Source organism: Wyeomyia smithii, chromosome 2 (assembly GCF_029784165.1).
Source record: "Wyeomyia smithii strain HCP4-BCI-WySm-NY-G18 chromosome 2, ASM2978416v1, whole genome shotgun sequence".
Taxonomy (NCBI): Eukaryota; Metazoa; Arthropoda; class Insecta; order Diptera; family Culicidae; genus Wyeomyia; species Wyeomyia smithii.
Window position 1 is genome coordinate 69,779,427 of NC_073695.1, and position 23,049 is coordinate 69,802,475.

At 39.0% G+C, this 23,049-nt stretch overlaps 2 protein-coding genes across 9 annotated transcripts in view; both read left to right on the plus strand.

Moving 5' to 3' along the window:
* LOC129724948 (obscurin) overlaps positions 1-23,049 on the plus strand; it is a 119,560-nt gene that overhangs the window by 19,324 nt on the left and 77,187 nt on the right. The window lies entirely within an intron of this gene.
* Positions 14,937-21,630, plus strand: LOC129724951 (uncharacterized). The gene is made up of 2 exons (XM_055680253.1): positions 14,937-20,434; positions 21,210-21,630. Exons 1-2 carry the CDS (start codon positions 15,950-15,952, stop codon positions 21,327-21,329), a joined length of 4,605 nt encoding a protein of 1,534 aa, XP_055536228.1. The 5' UTR covers positions 14,937-15,949; the 3' UTR covers positions 21,330-21,630.

Below are 23,049 nucleotides of genomic sequence, written 5' to 3' on the forward strand. Positions count from 1 at the left end.
TGAGAAGCTTATTTTCGAATGATTGCTTCTTCCAGTCAAATAATATGAAAAACATTCTGAGCAAGACCTAATTAATTCCAGCCGGCCTTTTCAATACTTTGCATTCAGACCGACAGATTAAGGTCCGTGATTATTGATGAGATCAGCCGAAGTCATGACCACGCAAAAATAACCGTTCTCTACTGCATCTGCTGTCGACAGATGATAGCCAGGAAATATATTCTACCCGCGCATTCGGTGCATTTTTTCTCAGCATATAAGTCGACCGTGTTTCGAGAGCCCGTCAAACAGGCGGGATTTTCTTGTCATGGTTTCTTCCAAAGGCGTTGCTCCGTTTTTTTTTGCGTCCAAGGTTACAGTTTCCGTATGTGCAATCGGTTGTGCTCTAGTCAAATTTTTGCAGTTTGTAACTCATCATCATAGCTTTCACAGTTTTTTTTTAAATAAAACATAGATATATCATACCTATATAGATCATAGCCTTCGAAACTAATTTTTGGGTCCATTCTTAAACCATGTAATTGAAAATTATGAAATTGCAGGCATGTATTTGCAAAATTTAGTAGTAAAAAATCAGTGAAAGTTGAAGAATTAAAAAGTGAAGAAGATTCCTTCACACTGAATTCTACCATAGCTTGATTACCTCTTCTTGACAAAATAGGTCCCTCTTTTATTAAAACTGATTAGAGGGGCACATAGATGAAACCTTTCCAGGAAATTATAATTGGCGATACTTTGGTAGAAGAAACAAGGTTCAGTATAGTCGAGCAGTAAGCGTAAAAGGAAGGGTAGAGAGGTAGAAAGCACAGCAAAAAATAAATCTGTCTCTCACTCTCAAAGTGGTATTGCTAACAATATAAGTACGGAATAGAGCAGACATCCAGCAGACATTACACATTCCACCGTCAGAACTTGGCCTTTCTGTTTATTAGATAGAAACCTTGAAGCAATGACGCCAACTGTTAGTATACAAGACACTTACGGAACCAGTGCTAAGATCCTATGAACAAATAACAGTATCTCCCAAGCACAGATTCGAACATACGACGACTGACTTAGACCGGCATCGTACCTGAAGAACAGTTGGATGTTTGGGAGGCTTCCTTGTAAATTTAGCGAATTAGTGATTAGCTTAACTTTGCAGCGAAGCTTACAGTTTTACTACCTAAAGATTAGCGACATTGAGCTTTTTTGGTACTTGTGACTACAAAATAATGGTCAAAAGTAAGTTGTAGGGGACAGTCATGAATGAAAAATATACACCCTAAAAAATCTGGTCGACACAATGAAAAAAAAAAATGCATTCCAAGAGCTCAAACCGGAAAAATAAAAGATGATAGCTATTTAACCATTCCTACGAATTTTGGTGCCCCTAGCCATTATCAAAACGCGTCAACTTATGTGAGAGTTCGCATATTAATTGCTCGGCGGGTTCGTCGCTTCAGCGTTATGTTTACGAGAAAACTTATTTAAGTCTCTGAAAAAAGTAAGTGTTTTTTTTTTCCTCATCTATAGTTTATTTGACACGGCACAAATACAATTCAATGTTTAACGGCGCCAATTATATCTGGTAGCTTACTTTCTAAAGTATCTTAATAACTAAAAGCAAATTTTTTATCCTCGCTGCCGACTACGAGCTGAAACTAAATCTAACTTAAGCTAGAATGTTTTGCATGAAAAGCACTGAATAGTTGTTTGATGGTTTTCCATCGCCATAGGTAAGCAGCATATTGAATATGTTCCGCTGCTGGGCCAAGATATTACGGACTGGCATATTGGGTTGTCTCCCTCGGGGCCTGAGAGTATCGTGCGGGTCTAGTTGCTGTTTCCGGATCCGGGGTCTTAACGTGTTCTTGTCGTTTGGTTGGATGTAGGCGGAAGGGGATAGGACTAAACTGGGGCGTGGATGGATTTCAGGAAAACGTATATAAGGGACATGTAGGATAGGTCACGGCTCGCCAAGACATCACGAACAGGAACAGCCGGCTGCCTACCTTCGGCCTGTAGGGAAGCTACTAATCTAGACCTGTCGTCACGGTGTACAGGGCATGACCAAACAACGTGCTCTATGTCGTGATAACCTTCACCACAGGCACAGATACCACTCTCCCCGAGCCCAACACGACGGAGATGCGCGTCAAATCTATAGTGATTGGACATAAGCCGGGACATCACGCAAATGATAATCCCGACCTACATGCAACCCCTTGAACCACGGGTTCGTCGATACCTTGGGGATTATGGAATGTAACCACCTTCCCAGTTCCCCCTTGGTCCAAGAATTTTGCCAACTGATGATCGTATTCTGACGTACAAATGCGAAAAATTCATTAAAGGCAATTGGTTTTTCATAAATATCACCGTTTGTTGCGCCCACCTTAGCCAAAAAGTCCGCTTTCTCATTACCCGGTATCGAGCAGTGAGAAGGGACCCACGCTAAGGTAATCTGAGTATATTTTTCGGATAAAGCACTCAGATGTTCCCGTATTTTCCCCAGGAAATACGGAGAGTGCTTAACATCTTTCATCGATCGGAGAGCCTCAATGGAACTGAGACTGTCCGTAAAGATGAAATAATGGTCCGTGGGCATTTTTTCGATAATCCCTAGGGTGTACTGAATTGCAGCTAATTCTGCGACGTAAACAGAAGCAGGATTATCGAGCTTATGGGAGACGGTTAAATTGTTATTGAAGATACCGAAGCCAGTGGACCCATCAAGAAGTCGCATATTGTCGCAGTTGATGTTTCGATATTTATTGGAAAAAATTTTGGGGATCTGCTGCACGCGTAAATGATCCGGGATTCCACGAGTTTCTTCTATCATGGATGTATCGAAAAACACAGTAGAATCAGAAGTATTTGATAAGTCGACACGATTTGGAATATTCGAAGAAGGGTTAATATTTTGGGACATGTGATTGAAATACAATGTCATAAAACGGGTTTGAGAATTAAGTTCGATTAACCTTTCAAAATTTTCAATCACGGGACGGTTCAAGACCTCACATTTGATAAGAATACGAGAAGACAGGCTCCAGAAGCGGTTTTTCAATGGTAGTACTCCAGCTAAGACCTCCAAACTCATCGTATGGGTCGACTGCATGCAACCTAAGGCGATACGCAAACAACGATATTGTATTCGCTCCAGTTTGATCAAATGTGTGTTTGCTGCGGAGCGGAAGCAGAAACACCCGTATTCAATAACAGACAATATCGTTGTTTGGTAAAGCCTTATAAGGTCTCCTGGGTGGGCTCCCCACCATTGTCCGGTTATTGTACGAAGAAAATTCACTCTTTGTTGACATTTTTTCATCAGATACCTCACGTGACAACCTCAGGTGCCTTTAGAGTCGAACCAGACACCAAGATATTTGTGTACCAAAACCAGAGAAATCGTTTTACCCATTAATTGTGTTTGAAGCTGAGCAGGCTCATGCTTCCTAGAAAAAACTACTATCTCAGTCTTCTCCGGAGAGAATTCGATACCTAGCTGTAAAGCCCAAGCAGACAAATTGTCCAAGGTATCTTGCAATGGTCCTTGCAAATCGGCAGCTTTGGCTCCTGTAACAGAGATTACACTGTCGTCTGCAAGTTGTCTTATCGTGCATGAGTTTGCCAGACATTCGTCGATGTCATTTACATAAAAGTTGTAAAGAAGGGGGCTTAAACATGAGCCCTGGGGAAGACCCATGTAGCTAATGCGAAAAGTTGCCAAATCGCCGTGCGTAAAATGCATGTGCTTTTCGGACAACAAATTGTGCAAAAAATTGTTCAAAATTGGAGAAAATCCTTGTCGGTGAAGTTTACACGAAAGAATGTCAATAGAAACGGAATCAAAAGCCCCCTTAATGTCCAAGAACGCAGACGCCATTTGTTCTTTGCGAGCATACGCCAGCTGAATATCTGTTGAAAGCAACGCAAGACAATCATTCGTCCCTTTGGCACGGCGGAAGCCAAATTGAGTATCTGATAGTAGACCATTTGATTCGACCCAATGGTCTAAACGACGGAGTATCATTTTTTCCATCAATTTCCGGATACAGGATAGCATTGCAATCGGCCTATACGAGTTGTGATCGGAAGCTGGTTTCCCTGGTTTTTGGATGGCGATCACCTTCACTTGCCTCCAATCCTGCGGTACAATATTTTGCTCCAGGAACTTATTGAACAAGTTCAACAAGCGCCTCTTGGCATTGCCGGGTAGATTCTTCAACAAGTTGATTTTGATTCTATCTAACCCAGGCGCGTTATTGTTACAGGACAGGAGGGCAACTGAAAATTCTGCCATCGTAAAAGGTGATTCAATCGCGTCGTGGCCCGGAGACGCATCGCGAACAATGTTTTGCTCAGGAACAGAGTCCGGACATACTTTCCTGGCAAAATCAAATATCCACCTACTTGAAGACTCCTCGCTTTCGTTGACCGTTACGCGATTCCGCATTCTTCGGGCTGTGTTCCAAAGAGTGCTCATTGATGTCTCCCTCGACGTCTCGTTTACGAACCGACGCCAATATCCGCGTTTCTTTGCCTTAGTCAAGCTTTTAAACTTGGTATCAAGCTCCTAAAGTAAGTGGTTAGGGACACCAAAATTCACAGGAATGGTTGAATAGTTATAATATTTCATTTTTTCTGCTTTGAGCTTTTGGAGTGCACCTGTGTTGACCAGTATAATCAACATCGGATTACTAATTACAACAAAGCGCATCAATTGACCAAAACTTGATCACATAGTCCAGAAACGGCCGGTTGGTGGTATATCCAATTACAATGTTGTGTATCTCGATATAGTCAAAGCGTTTTCAAAACTGTCAAATCATGTTTTCTGGTGTGCTTCATGTAACGCGAAGAAGTGAACAAGTCATCATTATCCTAAATTATTTTTCCTATATTTTGAAAACATATTATTTTTAGACTGATTTTATGAATAAGTAAACATGTATGCTAAACCTGCTATACTAAAGGCCCAAACACAAAGAAAACGTTTGCGTTGCGTTGACGTTAATTTAACATGAAATGTATATGGGCAAACAGTCAAATTACTGCAAACGTAGTCGCAACGTATCCATTATGTTTAGCCCTTAACAGTTAAGAAAAGATTAGGTTTCTGTTAAGGTACGATTAACCCTTATTGAAGACTTGTTTTAGTGGTACACGAATTTTTAGTTAAACATCTTATTAAAAACACCAATTTCAATTAAGTATCAGGTTTTAAATATAACTGAACATTTCTCGTCAAACAACGACAAAAATATTATGACCTGTCGTCCATCTAAATAATAGCTTTGTAACTTACGAACCGAAAATCCAGTCGTCAAAACAAACAGCCAGAAAAGAGGAAAACATTAGTGAATGTACTCATGTGAGCGAGCGTCTCCGTGCCGGTTCGGGCTGGTGGGTGATGCCAAGTATTTATTATTGAAAATTTTGGCAACTAATGCTGCTGCTTAGCAGATTCCACGAGCCAATTATCGGTCAGTGAAATAAAACCGCTGGGTCGTGGGAGACGGAACCTGATGCGAAAATATTTAGCGGACGATAGATAATGGGACTGTACGGTAATAAAACAAATCTTTCAACACTCAGACATAAATTTGCTGCCGAATGGATTCAGTTTTTCCATGCTGACTAACGAAAAATTTATTAGAACGACTTTTGTTTGTCAAACAGTAGCTTTGTGGGGAATATTTCAATCGTCGATTAATTGTTCTCTACTGTTTAACAATCATTTCACAACTGAAACATTTTGTAACCTCGTGCATATATTTTCGCTGTCACAAATTAATCTTTTTCAACCAAACCGCACAGCGGAAAGAATGATACAGTGACAAGCACAAGTGTTCGAGTAAGTGGCAATGCGTACGCAACTGAATTTCTTTCGCAGCTGGCATGCAACCGCAGAACAGAATTTTTCTGTCAGCCGCCTGGGAGTATAGGTTGACTTTTGTTTGAGTCGAGACAATTTCTGCGAAAGGCAATGTTTGGGTTTACCCGTTGTGTTTACCGAACCGTCATTAATCACATCTATATTGATTGACAATTTGAGTCACCTTCGTTGTAGGTTGTGTGTCATTTTTTTTGTTTATGTTTGTCTAAGTTATAAGTTTATATTTGATCCAATTTTTGTACACCTCGGACTAACATACTTTGTCCGAATTCTACATAATTGCTTGACCTTTGATGTGGTGCTATGAACAGATTGTTTCGACCCTCACATATGTTTCTTTATTAAAATTTACTGTGACTTAAAGTATAGCTTCTAATTGTTATGGAAAAAATTCATCATTTGTTTTGAGTTGCAGGTACCTCTTACCAACAGCAATTTAAAATAAATATTGCGGGAAAACAATAGCTCGTCACTCAAGGCCGATAAAAATTTTAAATTACTTTTATGTTCAAGGTCATCAATATTTGAGGGGTGAAAAAATGACACTGAGAAAAAAAAAGAAATATCTCCAATTAAAATATATATACCAGTTAAGATGATTGTAACTTGGATGCAAATGAATGTTGAAAAGTATTTTATTATTATTATTGTAAATACTTGGATCGCCTTTTTACGACATTCTCACTGTCGTTGATTTTGTTTATTGCTCAATTGCTCAATTACTGTCGAAAAACCAACAATATTAACAAAAAGGCTTTCTCGATTCTCGATCAGGTTTATGTAGCACCAAATATCTTATAATACCAATATAGTTCACTCTCGAATTCCCCATATAATTTCGAGAAGACGCATAGGGGACACCCCCTCTTGTGGTGAAAAAGGTAACTAAACTCATTGCACAGTGGTACAGTAACGCAATTTAGGCGGACATGAGCTTTCTTATGTGATTTTGTGGTTTTAAAGCAAAAGTTTCTTCTGAGGCGTTGTTTCTTATACTTAGTCCTTTATTTATGTGCAAATGAAAATTAGGGTGGCCCTAAAATCAACGAAACGAAATAAACTAACTTTTTTATTTGCAGAAATTATTGTATACATTTTTCGGCAAAGTTGTAAATTAACTATTTTTTCGGCAAAGTTGTAAATCTACTATTTTTTTTGTAGCTATTAAATTTACCGATTTAGAGCAATTTGACGTAGCTGACCTAGGGTTCCAAAAAAAAAACGGATTTTTTGCTTTATTTTTTCAGTTCAAATAAAATAACAAAGTTTTCTTTAGTTAACCTTAAAAACACAAAAATACGCAACTTTTGACGGAAAAACACTATCGATATGTTGTATAGGTGATGAGCTTTTATTTTTTAAATAAAACGTTCAATAAAAACATATTTTTAAGCTCTTGAGGTCCGAAGAATACACTGTTATTAAATTTGAATTGAAAAAATAGAGCCAAAAAACCGTTTTTTTCGGAACCCACTCTAAGCCAGTCACGTAAAATTGCTCCAGTGAAACTTTGTGAGGGTGTAGGCCGCTCTATTTCGGTCAATTTAATGCTACAAAAGAGTTTTTTTGTTGCTCAAAATTAGTTAATCTACAACTGTGCCGAAAAATGTAAAAAGTTACTTCTGCGAAAAAAAAAGTTATTTTTTTATTCCGTCGATTTTCTGGATAACTCTAATTTTCATTTGCACATAAATAAAGGACTAGCTATAAGAAACAACTTCTTAGAAGAAACTTTGACTTTAAAATAAAAAAAATCCCACGAAAACCTCATGTCCGCCTAAATTGCCTTACTGTACCACTGTGCATTGTTGTTGCATTTCTGTGAGTGTATGACACATTCTTATACATGAAACTGAAAATACTCAATTTTAGACTTAGTTGACTCAATTTCATATTATCACAGAAAAAATGACAAATCATGTGAAAAAATATCTTATCACAGATTGCGTACGTAATTCCGGACTAGAAAAGATAAAAGGAGGAACCTGCGACTTTAGTTGAATCTTCTATATAATATGCTTGTATTTAACAACGAATGACCTGGTTGTACTGAGATTCGAGCCCGCAATCTTCCGCTCTGTACCAATTAGTAGAAAATACATGGCTAGTTTGTGCTTGATTTAATATTAAATGTCAAATACTCAAAACACCCGTAACGAAGAAATCTTCTAAAACTAATGTTGTGAAATAAATTACTAGAACTTTCTTAACCTCAATAATGAACTTTGAGTACTTCGTGCGAACAATATACCTGCATGCTCTTTCCTGCGTGCTCGAAGATTGCTGCATATACTTTCACAACTCCTTAAGGGATTTTATTAGCGCTCCAATAGAGCGGAGTATTAATTTTTTGTCGACTAGTTTGAAACGTTTGTACCAGCAAATAATTGTCAGTGTTACGTTTGTCTTAAGTATGTGGTTGTATCTCGATTTACTTTTTAAAAGTCGTGTGAAACTTTCACCTGTAAATTCCTTGTTTCCACAATGGTGAATATATGTACACTGCGATCGCTTTTTACGCGGGTTGTTTTTATGCGTTTTTTTAAACGGGACATTTTCACAATAACGCGGATTATTTTTACTCGATTCGGAAGATTATTTGTATGCGGTATCAAATAAGTTTAGTATAAATATATCGAATCTAATCTTTTAAATGCGGTACAACCGCGTAAAAAGCAACCCCAGTGTATACTATTGTTTTAAGCTTTAACTTTCTTGGCGTAAACTAATAATGCGATATATTTTTCATAATTTTAAATTTCCTAAAATAAAAAGAAAACAATTATGACAAATCGTCCATGCTCACAATTTGACATCTACTTATTCGAGTTACACTTTTTTAAACATTTATTATATTCACTTGACATGTAGAACAGATTAGATGTACAAGTCACCTATTTTGTCATAAGAAGCGACAATTGGTTTATCTCCACGATAATAAGAAAATCCACGAGACAGTTGTGATCAGCTGATTACAGTTCAGGTTGCTACTGCGATAGAATCCCGATCGGGGAAGCGCGAAAAGAGATATATAATCGGTTGCTCCAGTATCGCGAGAATAGCCATCCTTAACACAACAATAAGATACCACTCTTGATTTTTTTGCAGACATTAAGATTTTGTGTTTGGTTCTGTTTTGGGTTTGAGGTTCAAAAACAATAACACAAACAAACGTACCAACCGTGAAACGTCACCCATGTACTGCCTCGTACATAAGTGAACTTTATTCCCATTATAAAAGTCACAATAATATGTGCATTTTTTTCAGTGTACTTATTTGGGTAATTTTATTGTTAAAAGTGATTCTTTTTCGAATGTCCTGTAGAACAAAATCAGAAGTGGCACTCCTAGCGGTTGAAAAGGTAACTAGCGCTTCTGTCATTTTCAATGTGTCTGCAGGATTTCACGTAAGTGAACTATATTGGTATTATAAGATATTTGGGGCCATCCACATACCACGTGGACAGATTTTCAACGATTTTGACCCCCCCCCTCCCTCTCCGTGGACATTTGTGCCGAGATTTGGACAGCCGAGCGCTCGGCAACCATCTCGGCTGAATCTATTTTGCCGAGAATTTCGGGAAATCAGTGTTTGACAGATGTAATTTTATGCCGAGAAACTCGGTAAGCATTTGACTGCGCTCTTCGCAAACATAACCAGCACACAGAGACAGCACACTAGTCTAACGACTTTTCGGCTATATAAGCTGAATGTTTCGGCGTAGAGGCGATTTTTCAGGGGAATTCAATCGCAGAGAATAATTTCGAGAGAATTCAGTAGTTTTCTTTCAAAAGATAATTTATAAGATGAGTTTTAGTAAGTAAACATTTTGAGGATTGAATGTTTACGGAATATTTAAGTTCCCCTCTTGCAGTTTCTATCGAACCACGTCGATTTTATTTTGAGGTCTTTTTTCCGCTTGGTGTTCGTTTGCACCCGAGGCGTTGCACGACTTTTACAACTAGACTACTGCCAGTTCGCACGAATCTGTCCTACACTTTTTTCGACTTCCACAAATTTTGCACAAATTTCAGCAAAACTATCATTTGCTTTCTGTGTGCTCGTACGTAACACGATCGCACTAGTTTGTACAAATAAAAATGGCGGCTAACTCGTTCTTGAGAATGACAGCTGTGTTGCCGAAACTCGCCAACGAGCAAAATTCGTGCCGAGTTATCAGTAATGTTTTTGCTGACCTCGGCATCAACAGTGTTTAACGATAAATTCGGCAAAAAAATCAGACGAGATTCGTCAAGCTTAGTTTCTTTGGCGAAGTCTCGGCAAAATAATCTGCCGACTTTCGGTAACCGGCTTTTTTTGCTAAAATATCGGTTGAACCCCAAGTTGCCGAATGAACTCGGATTTTTTTTTCAGCCGAGCTCGGGATCCAGTGAGACAACCGATTTTTAAAATAACTTCAAAATTGAATTTTTTGAATGACAGTTCAGTAGAAGTCATCCATTAACAACAGTATCAGTATCATTCAGTATCAATCGCAGTAACCCATGAGTGACCAGAAAAAAATTGACAGCTCTATCAGTCGAACCTTAACTGTTACGAAAACAATGAAGCTACTCCGTTCAGAAGTGAGTGCGTTCAAAGAGCGGTATCCCGCTGCGTCGAAAACGGCCCTTTGTAGACGGCAGTCGTGCCCGTTACAGCATCTACAACATCTTGGCACTATTGGACAACGATCAGAGCATCGAGAGAAAGCCCGGTTCCGGACGGCCGGCGACCCTGAGCAACAAGAAGCTCCAAAGGATGCTGAAGAGGAAGACCAACGAAAAAGCGGCTACATCGCTGCGTGTGCTTGACCGGGAGGTCGGTGCACCCGGCCAAACTGTGAAAAAGTACCTGGCGAACATGGGCATACATGTCAGAAAGCGGCAGTCCCATCCACTGGTCTCGGGGCTGCAGGCAATGACACATCGGCAGCGGCTGAATGAGATGGTCAAGTCGATTTTTCCGGCGAATCGCGACGTGGCGGTGGTGATGGACGATCTATCGAGAATTTCTGGGCAAGCCTGAAGCGTAAAACCTACTTCAACAAAACTGAGGAGGAATTGATAAATAAAACGAAAAAAGCAAGGCAAAGCCTTGGTGCTACATTCCGATTCAGAACTCGACCTTCTGTTTATTATTCACAGACTTCGCAGCTAACTGTTAAATGTACAGGACAATTGCGGGGCTAGCGCTACCATCCTACTGACACTAACAATCTCTCCCGAGCCGGGACTCGAACCTACAACGACTGGCTTGTTAGGCCTGCATCGTACCTCGAGACCAGCTGGGAGGCTCAAGAATAAAACGAAGAGAGAACTCAAAAACATGCTTACACCACACCTACACGCATGTTTTTGTCCGATATGGTAAATGTTTCGGTTAACCGCTGGAAGGCCGCTCGCCTTACAATTGCCTTCGCTGGGAATTTCATTGAAGTTTTTTTTATCACCATCCAAAAAAAGTCCACTTTTTTTAATGTAAACTTTATTTTCTATCTCGCGTCATGATAAAGATATATCGATTTTTGAAAAAGAATTTTAAAAGCTACAAACGTTACAAATATTAGTTCTGATAAACTTTCAAAAAAGTATGCAAAATTGCTTGGTCTAGTAAGACCTACACCCCTCCAAAGATTCATTGAATTCTGAGGTGCTGCCAGCCCGTCAGTTGAGTTGGCGCGAAATTCGTCTATACAAAAAAATTGATGGGTTACTGTATATACTGTTATCAATCAAGAAATTTACTAGACACGGTTTATTAAAAATTAAAAATAATGAGCCAAGACAGAGAATGAACGAGGTTCAAAGCAACCTGTAATAAAATTGCCAACCAACGTATACAAAAAAGAAAAAAAAACATGAAAAATGTAAGAATACATAGAACATTATGAGAATAATAAAAAATAACAAAACATATGAACATTACCAGTTTTTACATGCATACATGGTCAGGCAACTGCACGGGCATCACTTATCGCAAATCGACATTTGAAAATTGATGAAATGCAATCCAAAAACTAAAAAACTAAAATTTAGAGCAAATAGCTTCGACTTCAAAATATTTTTTGGATTCGAATGAGAGCAACATATTGATAATGGAAAAATGTTGAACATATTTTTGCTTCACCACCCTGCAGTTTGCAGGTCATGTAAAGCGAAATCTGCGAGATTGCATTTGGGAAAAGTGAAAATGATCGTAACTAACAGATTATTATTATCTACTATATAAAAATGGAATTCCGTAACGTTTGATCTTATTGATGTTATTGCTTCCGTCTCAGTGGTGTACTGTCACCACCATCATTCGAAATCGTTCTAAATCAAAAAAATAAGCGGTGACATGTGGGTTTTTTACATGAAAATGTTTGTTAACGTTCAGGAAAGACATTTGGGGAAAAATAAAAAGTATCTGATTACTAAAACTTGAGATTTAATTCACAAAACTACGTAAAACAAGCAAAAATATGACTTTTTATGCTGAATTTGCCTCTAAATCAAAATTTAAAGCGATGACATGTGATTTTTTTTACATTAAAATGTTTGTTAACGTTCAGAAAAGACATGTGAGGAAAAATATTAAGTATCTGATTACTAAAACTTGATATTTTATTCCCAAAACTACGTAAAACTTGCAAAATCATGACTTTTTATGCTGAATTTGCCTCTAAATTTAATTTCAAAGCGATGACATTTGATTATTTTTTCATTAAAATGTTTGTTAACGTTCAGGAAAGACATGTGAGGGAAAATAATTAGTATCTGATTACTAAAACTTGAGATATTATTCACAAAACTACGTGAAACATGCAAATTTATGACTTTTTATGCTGAACTCGCCTCTAAATTAACATTTAAAGCGATGACACGGGATTCTTTTTTCATTAAAATGTTTGTTAACGTTCAGGAGAGACATGTGAGGAAAAATTAAAAGTATATGATTACTAAAACTTGAGACATTATTCACAAAACTACGTGAAACATGCAAATTAATGACTTTTTATGCTGAATTTGCCTCTAAATCAAAATTTAAAGCGATGACATGTGATTCGTTATCGATATTGTTTTTAGCACATTTTGCATGTTGTAGGATGAGTACAACGGTACACCGTGCCCCAGAGCTGAGTCGAAAAAAATTCCAGTTCGAAAAGATTCTCGACCTGATCGGGGATCGAACCCGATATCACAACCGTGTGGGAGACAATCGACATCGCTAACCACAGAGCCACGAGGACCATATACAGCATACAGAATACAGAAAAACAACTGAAAATACTTTTTTTTAAATTTATACGTATTATACGTATACATGCGAAATCTTGACTTTTTATGCGCAATCAAAATTCAATTATTTGTGTTTTTTTTTTCAATACAATGTTCGTTGTTCTGTCACCATTTACATTTTTTTTTTGCAGAATAATCCATGTCTCAAGCATAAACATTTTACATATCTGATGTTTTCGTAGTTTTGTGGATAGTTACATATTACGGCATTCGATTTACTTTTGTACTTTTGAATTTGAATTTGATTTTTATTAGAGAGCTTTTAACCAGAAGGTCATTCAGCTCTTAACCTTAGGCGTCGTACACAAATTACGAAACGCTAATGATCTAGATTTCAGACTGCCTTCCCCCCTATGTAACGATAGGTAACGTTCGACATGACTCCCCCCCTAAAATTACGCAACGATGATCAAATTTTCAATTTCGAGCAAACATCACAGTTACGTAACTGTCTCTACTACCCCCCGTCCCCCCTACGTAACAATAAGTAATGCAGACTCAACCCCCCTCCTCCCCTTCATGCGTTACGTAATTTGTGTAAGACGCCTTACTGTTTTACTTTTTCTACGTCAATCCAAACTAGAACTCTTGGGACATTTAGCTGGAGGAAAGGTTAAGATTCTTTGGTTTGAATATCGATAAAGAGGCAGCTTAAGCATTAAAAATCTTTTATTTTCTTATTTTCTACGAAGTTTTGTGGATTAAAAAAAGGCGACTTCCGGTTTCAGGAAAATAACCTAAAGTGATATTTGGCCAACAATTCCAATACTTCCGAAAGTGGAACTCCATACGTCGTTTTGTAGCGATGACACGTGGTTTTTTTTTTCATTAAAATGTTTGTTAACGTTCAGAAAAGAGATCTGAAGAAAAATAACAAGTATCTGATTACTAAATTTGAGATATTATTCACAAAACTACGTGAAACATGCAAATTTATGACTTCTAAAATGATATTTGGCCAACAATTTCAATACTTTCGAAAGTTGAACTTCATACGTCATTTTTAAATCCAAAATGGTGACTTACAGTTTCTGTAAATCAGCCCAAAATCACAAAAAAAAAACAATCCAATACGGGTATTTCCGTAAGTACTTAAAGTGATGATGGAAGTATAAGATGTAAATTATATTTTTGAAGTGAGTTGAGCTAATGCAGCAATGAAATATAAAAAAAATACTATCTTTGACACCTTTGATCCCGAGCATCGCCGGGAACGTTCAACTAGTCACATATAAATGTTCTGTTTTAATCCTACAACTTAATATTTTTCATTCAACCTTAGTGAATGATTTTACGTGAAAAACCAAGAGCTAATTTTATTTGTAGGCTCAATTTGAAATTCGCAGTACAGAATTGATAGTGTTTATAACTAGTGCGTGTGAGCAAAAATAACTTTCCCATACAAATAAACATACTACATTCATTCACCTTTTCAGTTAATAAATACGTGATTTATTTTCACGTGTCGTCTTCACCTCCTAATAGTACATGCAATTAGCGATGGTCGAATAAAGTGTATGTTGCCATTAACAACTTAGAACTCACACTCATTTTACCGCTTGAAATCAGCTGATATTTGTGGCAGGTTTGCATTTTCTCTCTGGTCTGTTTTCCTTGCTCTTTCCATTATGTGCATAAAGGTACTCGCTCACCGCGATCGTGCGTATTCCGAGCGAGAGCGACGTTCGGTTAGTTTTCCTAGGAGGAGGGTTGGGTTGTGGGAAAAATTATTTATACTTATTACCGCAGTTCTCACGTAGCACTTTAGTCGCGCCAGTCTTGAAGGAGCGAGTATTCGGTGCGGATCGGTTAAAGGATCTCTTTTAGACGCACTGGAGATCAGTTCATAACGGTGTGTTAAGAATAAAAGTTGGAGAAAGTCAAAATATATTTTCAGAACGGCTCTGGCTATTCTGGTGATCGGGAGTGACGATACGTACGATAAAGTGTCTTGCATTGGGTGGTACCGTTTCTGAAGACTTAATCATCACATTGCCATCCTGTGACGCTAATAAAATTACGAGACTAGATATTAGTCAGTGTTTTGTGTGGCATTCTTGAAGAACGGTTCATTTTCGCGGCAAATGAAAGAAAAATAATTGAAAATAGAAAAAACCAAGTGAGAGCCCCTGTGATAAAGTGTTGCTTCGGTAGGGGAAAATCCGATTTTTGGTTCTATTTGAGTGAATAATCCTCGAATGTGAGAAAGCCAAAATTGTCAGCAGTCGAAAAAGAACGTTTTACTTTACATTCGGTTATTTTTAGTGTAAAAATGAAGTCGCTCAATTCCCTTGAACGTTGGTGATTTCCCGCGTTAACTGTCAGTCAAACTCATAGCCCCAATTCACGGAAAGAAAAACAACAAAAGATTTCGAGGTCGTGAAGAGAGTTTTTTCTTATCCTAAATTCAACGCAGCATACTTCACGGAACACGTTACGGGGAAAACATAAGTAAAAATAGAATTGCATCTGATCCAGAGCGAAGTGTAGGAAATCTATGCTTTACTGGTGATTCACTCATTTGAAGTAAAAAAGATGTTTCTTAGCGGCTAGCCAGCGCCGCAACCGCACGTGCTTCTGGATTGAGCACCGAATTAGTCGCAAACCAGCGAGAGAATTCGGCTATTTATAGTGATACCAAGTTACCGAGAGTTCGAAAAGAAGATTGACGCCACGACATAAGCGAAGAATTAGATTGTGCACCCATGAATTGTTATGGTCTGAAGCACCAACGTAGGTGTTAATTTTTGAGCTACTCATTCAACTCACTCAATTCGCAAGATGTCGTTCTGTCGCATCACCGGCAAATGCCGGTCATTACCTAAACCTAACTACTTTCCTATGCTGCCACCAATTTCACCGGCGGATGCAAAACGATTTTGTCGTATTACCGGAAAATCCTACGGATTACCAGCGCACCATTTCATTCCTGTGATGCTTATCAAAAATTCACTCAAAGAAAAGTGTAAGGTAACCAATATCGCCGGAGAACTGAGTCCTCACCATTATGTACCTGGTAATTATGGTAGTAGAAAGCACATCGTCATCTGTCAGCTTCGCTACGTACTGCCCATCCTGGACTCCGAAGATGACGCACAAAAAAATTTAACCAACATCCTTGGACAGAAAAGTAAACCCGTTGAGCAGAGCTTGTATGTATACAAAGTTGACGAGCGAAACTTTGGTCTTGTGTTTCCGGCCCGACTGGAAGCTGCCGTGCGGGATGGAGATGTTCGTGACATGATGCTCGCCAAGGAATCTGATAAATTGCTTATCAAACTTCGAAAAGGCAACAGCGTCTCGGTTAGTCTCCGAAATGTGGAATCGAATGATCTGAAAAACCTGTACGAAGGCGAAGGTCCTCGTGAAGAGGTTATCAAAAAACGAGAACAGGAAGAAGCTAAGCGACCGAAATCGAAAGGCAGAGCGAATTTATCCAGTATCGCGAATATTTTCGAGCAAAAAGAGAAGTTAGAGGAACAACAAGAAGAACAGGAACAACAATTTATTGAAGCTCACCGAGAGAAAGCGGTGCGACTGGCAGAAGAACGCCGGGAAAGGCAGTTGGCCGAAAATATGAAAGCATTGCGATTGAACGAGCACCTCATAGAGCAGGAAAGTGAACTAAGTGATCTTATCAAACCTATGATTGAATCCTGGGACTGGAACACACTAGAAAAGGAAGCTCAGGAGAACAGTTCAAATGTGACAGCTATAAAAGCTTTACCCGAGGTTCATCAGATCACTCCGATTAAATTAACACCTAAGCTAATCCAAGTAGACCGCGCCATCCTCGAAAGATCCTGTGGTGTGGAAGCGGCCTCATTCGTGGGAAAAGTGACTCCAACAAAACTGGAAATCAAAACCGAACGTCTCAACGCAATGAAGACTCTGCCGGCTGGAGTATTGGATGCTTTGTCGCACGTTGAAGCGAAGCTATCCGCACAATCTGACCTGTTCCCCCATCTGGATGACTTGGCATCCGTGGTGAGTCGACTTCACGAATCCCAGCGCTCTGAGGTGGACGGAGTCCCAGGAGTCAGCTTGATTGTCAATCATCAGAATATCTTCGTTCCTGGTCAAACGTTAACGGTCAACAACAAGCCAACATTTGTACCCGGCCAAACGATTGAGACAGATAATGGTATTCTCGAATTCATCTCAGGAGTTACGATCACTACACATGACGGGGCGATAAAATTCGTTCCAGGTGAAATTAATCTTACCAAAACCGGCAAACCACAGAACTTCATTGCTGGTAAAATAATCGATGGAAAGTTCGTATGCGGTCAAGTTATGACCATAAACGATGAGCCTCAATTCGTGCCAGGACAAACGATTGTTACTCCTGAAGAAGTAACTAAATTCGTTGCCGGAATTGTTGACGAATCTTCGGGAGCTTTTGTAGCCGGTCAAAACGTTGAAACACCGGATGGAGTTAAATTTATTCCAGGTCAAACAATCACTGTTCACGGAAAAGAGAAATTTATACCCGGACAAATGGTTATGAATAGAAACAAAGAAATGGTTTTCGTGCCAGGCCAAACGGTCGTGAATGAGGATGGGATGTCGCTGTTTGTTCCAGGTAAAACTATAGTTACTCAGGAAGGTGCTAAGTTTATTCCGGGTCAGTATGCGAATGATACCTTCGTTCCTGGATTGGCCAAAGGAGAAGTATTTGTACCTGGTGTAAACATTGAAACCAAAGAGGGTTCCAAGTTTGTTGAAGGTCAAATTGTCCACACGAAACACGGCGATGTATTTATGCCGGGATCTACAACGGTGTCTAAAGACGGCCAGATTCAGTTCGAAATTGCCTCCACAATCGATGCCGTTCAATTTAGTGAAGCAAGTCCAGTTGGCATGGTAATGGATAGTGGCAGCATGAAAATAACCGAGCCTACTTTGTGTGCCTTCGGAAACATAGTACAAAATGATGACGGAGTAGCGTTCTATCCGGAGAAAATAAAGAAGGAACAACTTCCGACGGGTAAGGTCGTTCCGGGAAAGTTGATCAAACAACAAGCTCAGACTAAATTCATTCCCGGCATCAATGTGGACGATGGCTTTATTCCTGGTCAAGTAGTGCTGACCGATCATGGTGAACAGTTCGTACCCGGACAAGTTATCGAGACTAGTGAGGGTTTGAAATTTGTCCCGGGTCAAATAATAGAAACTAAGAATGGGTCCAAATTTGTGCCTGGTCAAACGATGCATACAGTAGATGGTCCTCGGTTCGTTCCGGGGCAAATCTTAAACACGAAAGCGGGACCTACGTTTATCCCCGGACAAGTTATTTCCACAGATGATGATGGGGAGAAATTTGTGCCAGGACAGATAGTCGATACGGACGATGGTCCACGGTTCGTTCCGGGACGCGTAGTGGAAACGGAGAACAAGGTTACCTTCATTCCGGGTAGAATTGTTCAGACTGCTGATGGGCCGAAATTCGTTGCACCTGATCTCAAGGATACCGAGGATGGCGACGAAGAGTTCCATGTGCAGAGTTTTACGGTGACTCCGGAGGAGTTGAAGCTTTTGAAGCCTAATCAAACGACAACTACTTTAGAGTCGACGGAAAGTACCTTGGTAGTTACGTTGGACAGTTCTATGTTGCAGCAGTTATCCGAGGCTGGAATGCACGTTGGCCGTCAGGTTGAAGCGTCGGCTGTTGATTACGTGCTGCAAAGTACTAAGGAAAGGAAAGCTTTACAACACTTTATAACAGAGCACCACATTCAGGCTGCTAGCATCGAAGTTATGGAGAACATTTTTGATGGGTTGAAAAAAGTGTGCAAACAAATAAACCTGGAATCTTTGCAGTACGGAGGATATGAAGATAAGCTTGTGGACGTATCTGCATGCAATGGTTCGACGGGGGTTGTTGAAATGCTTGCTATCAACCTGGTCACAATCCTGACCAACGCGGATGAGTCCGAAAATCGTAATATGTATGAAGTTATCGCAGAAGCTATTAAGATGTCTAGTAATGAGTACAGTATCGAAGAACTCCAGCATGCAATGGAAAGCCCGATTGCTTCTGATTATCTCGCGAGTGTTATGAATAGGACCATAGTAAGAAATAATATAGATCAAAAGCTGAAAACTATTACTGCTTACGTTGAAGACATTGAAGATGGCGCAGATGTCGTCGGATCGACACCACATGGCGCAATAGAAGAGTTCTGCCAGCTGTTGAACAATGACCAAATGTCGGAGGCGTTTGTTAATTTGTTGAAGAAAGATGAAAAGTTATTCAAATCGATTGTGAGTAGTTTGAAGTCTTCCGGTGTAGTGGACGATAGTGTTAATATTTCGGATATATTACAAGCGGCTGTTGTGGACAGTATTCAAGACAGGGCACAAACGGCCATGGTTGAGCTGCTCAATGATCAAAACCGAGTGCAGTTGACTAGTTTGTTGAAGAAATCTGGAGGGTTGGCTGCGGCCTTGGGACACAGTAAAGAGGCGGAAATGTTCCAATACCTGGCGACGCATCCGAAAGCACTGAGAGATCTGAACAAGGAAGATGAGTTATTCACCATAGTTAATAGAGTATTGATAATGGAAGAACTTGCAGAAGACGACGACGAATGCAGAGAACTGATTGACAGTTTAGAGAAGACACCTGCACATGCAACAAAAAGTGACAAGCTGCGGGAGTTGATTCGTCAAAGTGGAGCTCTGACTTTTGTTCCTATGAAAAAACTACTAATCGAAACATCGAAAGATGTACCAATTTCCTTGTTTTACACTAACAATCGGCTTGCGATTGACGAATTCTTCCTTAAGAGCGGCCAAGTACAACGGTACAGCCCGAAGGCGTTTCTAATTATTAAAAAAGGAATACAGGCAGTAATTCCAAGAGAATCTAGTCATGAGGTGCTCGCCGGAAAGATTGCTTATACCGTACTGGATGAAAACGGCATTCGTCACTTCCAGCCGATGAATGTACTAAATGCGCTGAAAATAACGCCGCGTTACTCGCATCGCTTTTCGATGTACACTTGTGATATCCGCGAGGATCCGGACAATGATACGCTTAGCAGTAACAGTAGCCACGACGGAGATCTGGAGGACTCAAGCAACCACTATCGATCCCTGTCCCGGCGAGGTTCGATGTACAGTAGCGGCTCCAGTAATGGATACGACTTTAACAGGAGAGGAGACAGACTGGATTTCATGACTGCAACGACCCGTCGAAAGTCACTGAGGAATGGTTTCAATCATCCCTACCACACGTACCATCGTCAGGATAGTTTTAAGGTTAGTTAACAAAAAACTTGTGGTTGATAATTTATTGCAACAGGTGAAAGCATGACAATGCTCTAAATGTCAAATAGAAACATGTTACTTGGTAATTAAAATATATACTCGAAATTTTAGTTAATTTGTGCCAAGTTAGTTTAACTCCGACACATTAAGTCAAACTAAGAAAAATATTCCCTATTAGACTTTAAGCCCTTACAAAACACACAAATGAAATTAGTTCGCATGACTGACAAGAAGCAATCTATAACACTCGAGTGCCAAAACATACAGATACAAGATCATAACGTAAAATACTGTGTCCATTATTCTACTAGATTGTCATTATTTTTCCCCTCGAGAGTGGCAAAAAATCTTGTTCTCCTGTCAGTAGAACTCGTGTCGAGCGACCTTAACAACAGTGGCAGAGTAACAAACGAATGAACTATGCTCTTCAAGCGTATTAAATTTTTCTCGATGTGCGTAGTCTTTCGTCAAACAATTGTCTGTTAACGAGGGGAACTATTTTTAAATCTGGTTTTTGTTCACTCAAAAAACGTCGATTTGAAGCGCTTTAATATATGCAAGCAGGCTCTAGGACGGACGCGCTAAAAATAGCCCCATTTCAAACACCTCGCCTCGTTCGATCGTCGGCGTTCTCGTTGTCGCTTTCCATCATCCTGTTGCAATAAATCATTATACCGAAATCCAATATTCCCAGTTCTACATAATGACTCCCATCTGGTACTCTATCGAAGTTTGTTGTTTTTGTGTTCGGTATCTTTTTTTGCAGACCCTCCCAATGGCAATGCGAATTGCGATTAAGGCATCACTCTCTAGAGAAGCTCCGATCATCAAATCCGCCAGCCGAAGCTATATCCCGCGATCACCGACGATGACCCGGCTAAAGTGATTCGTCGAAGTTTACAGTATGTTTCGTCTAGCGATAGAATAATTTTACTTCTAATATAATCAAATGTCGTGCGCTAAATTTAGTGGTTTCAGCAAACAGCTCTCAGATTTTGTGAACATTTTCCAAAATATATCTGGCGTTAGGTCTTTTTAATACAATATAATCACATTGTCCAGTATTTTGACAGAAAAAATTATTTTGCTGAAAAATAAAACCAGAAACGATGTATACATTCAATGAATCATGTACAGATTTAAGATGAGAAACCCAAATAATGCAATAAAAGAAATACGAAAATCAATCTCCTCTGAGAAATGCGAATCGCGAAATAGAACATAGCAAATCCCAGATGCATCATCATCGTCATCAACGAATAACATCAAACATCGGCATCATCGTGTGTTATATTCATCGTAAACATTCGATTTCGGGAAAAGAATTTGTTTTTGTTTTACATACCGAGGGTAGCAACATGGAATTTTGTTTACAAGTTATTGGGAAATTTTGATGGGACATAAAATTCCATAGTAGGTAAACACTCGCTTTTCAAACACTTAGGGTAGATGTCAATCACCTTCTTATAACACAGTGCGGGTTTGTCAAAATTTGTTTTGTGGTAATTCAGATGTTTTTGAAGTTGATTTCTTGAAATTAAAGCTCAAATGAATTCCCAGTACCATTCTTTCTACTTAAGGCTGAACTCACAGCCAAAATATAGAATGCTGCCGATACCAAAAAATTCCTAAAACATAATTAAAAGGTATTAGCCGGATATATAATATCAAATAAAAAACACAATAATAATTGCATAAGATCTCAAACGGCGCTAACAGTCAAAAATTCGAAACGAAAGCACGGTGCTTGTTTGAACACCAATGTTGATTAGGTAAATAAACTGCATTTGAGTAATAAATTGGATGAGCGGATGTTTTTCGTCAAACCTTAGCTCATCAAAAGTCACCCTTGAATTTCTCTATGGAATTACACAAACTAGCATATTATTGGAAAAGAGAAAAAAAGTTTTTTCGTAAGCTATGTCGCATACGAGGTATCTTTTCATAGGAAAGCCTTTTAAATTTCCTAAAATCGTTTTGATTATGTACACGCTCTTGGAAAGTTCCACAAAAATGATTGAAAAACTGAATAATTTTGCGCAGTGTGAACTTACACACTTAAATTTTTTTGCCAGGTCTCGGTTATTTATTGCCGAGAACGGCACCACTGAGTGCTCGGTTAAAAAAATAATGACAGCTGTCACATTTTTTCGTGAATCTCGGTTCACCTAACTGATATTTCGGCTCGTTAATATTTTGTGCCGAAACTTCAGTTAGGTTGAACCGAGATTTTCGAAAAAATGTGACAGCTGTCATTTTTTTTCTAACCGAGCACTCAGTGGTGCCGTTCTCGGCAAAAATTACCGAGATCCGGCAAAAAAATTTAAGTGTGTATAAGCGAGTTATTATTACCCTAGAATTTGAATACGATTCTACTAATTTTTGCTTTCAATCTTGTTTAATTTGGATTCAGTTCCCGCTCGAAAGAACTTATGATAACACATAGACTCTACTCAATTTTTGTTCGCTAATGTTAAAAAAAAAACTAAATATAGGATAGGTACTTAGACAAAGTTACCAAAAGGTAACTAATTTCATAGTAATATTGATTAGGTCTATCGGATACACACAGTTTCTTCAGTAAATGGATACATTTTTTTATTAAT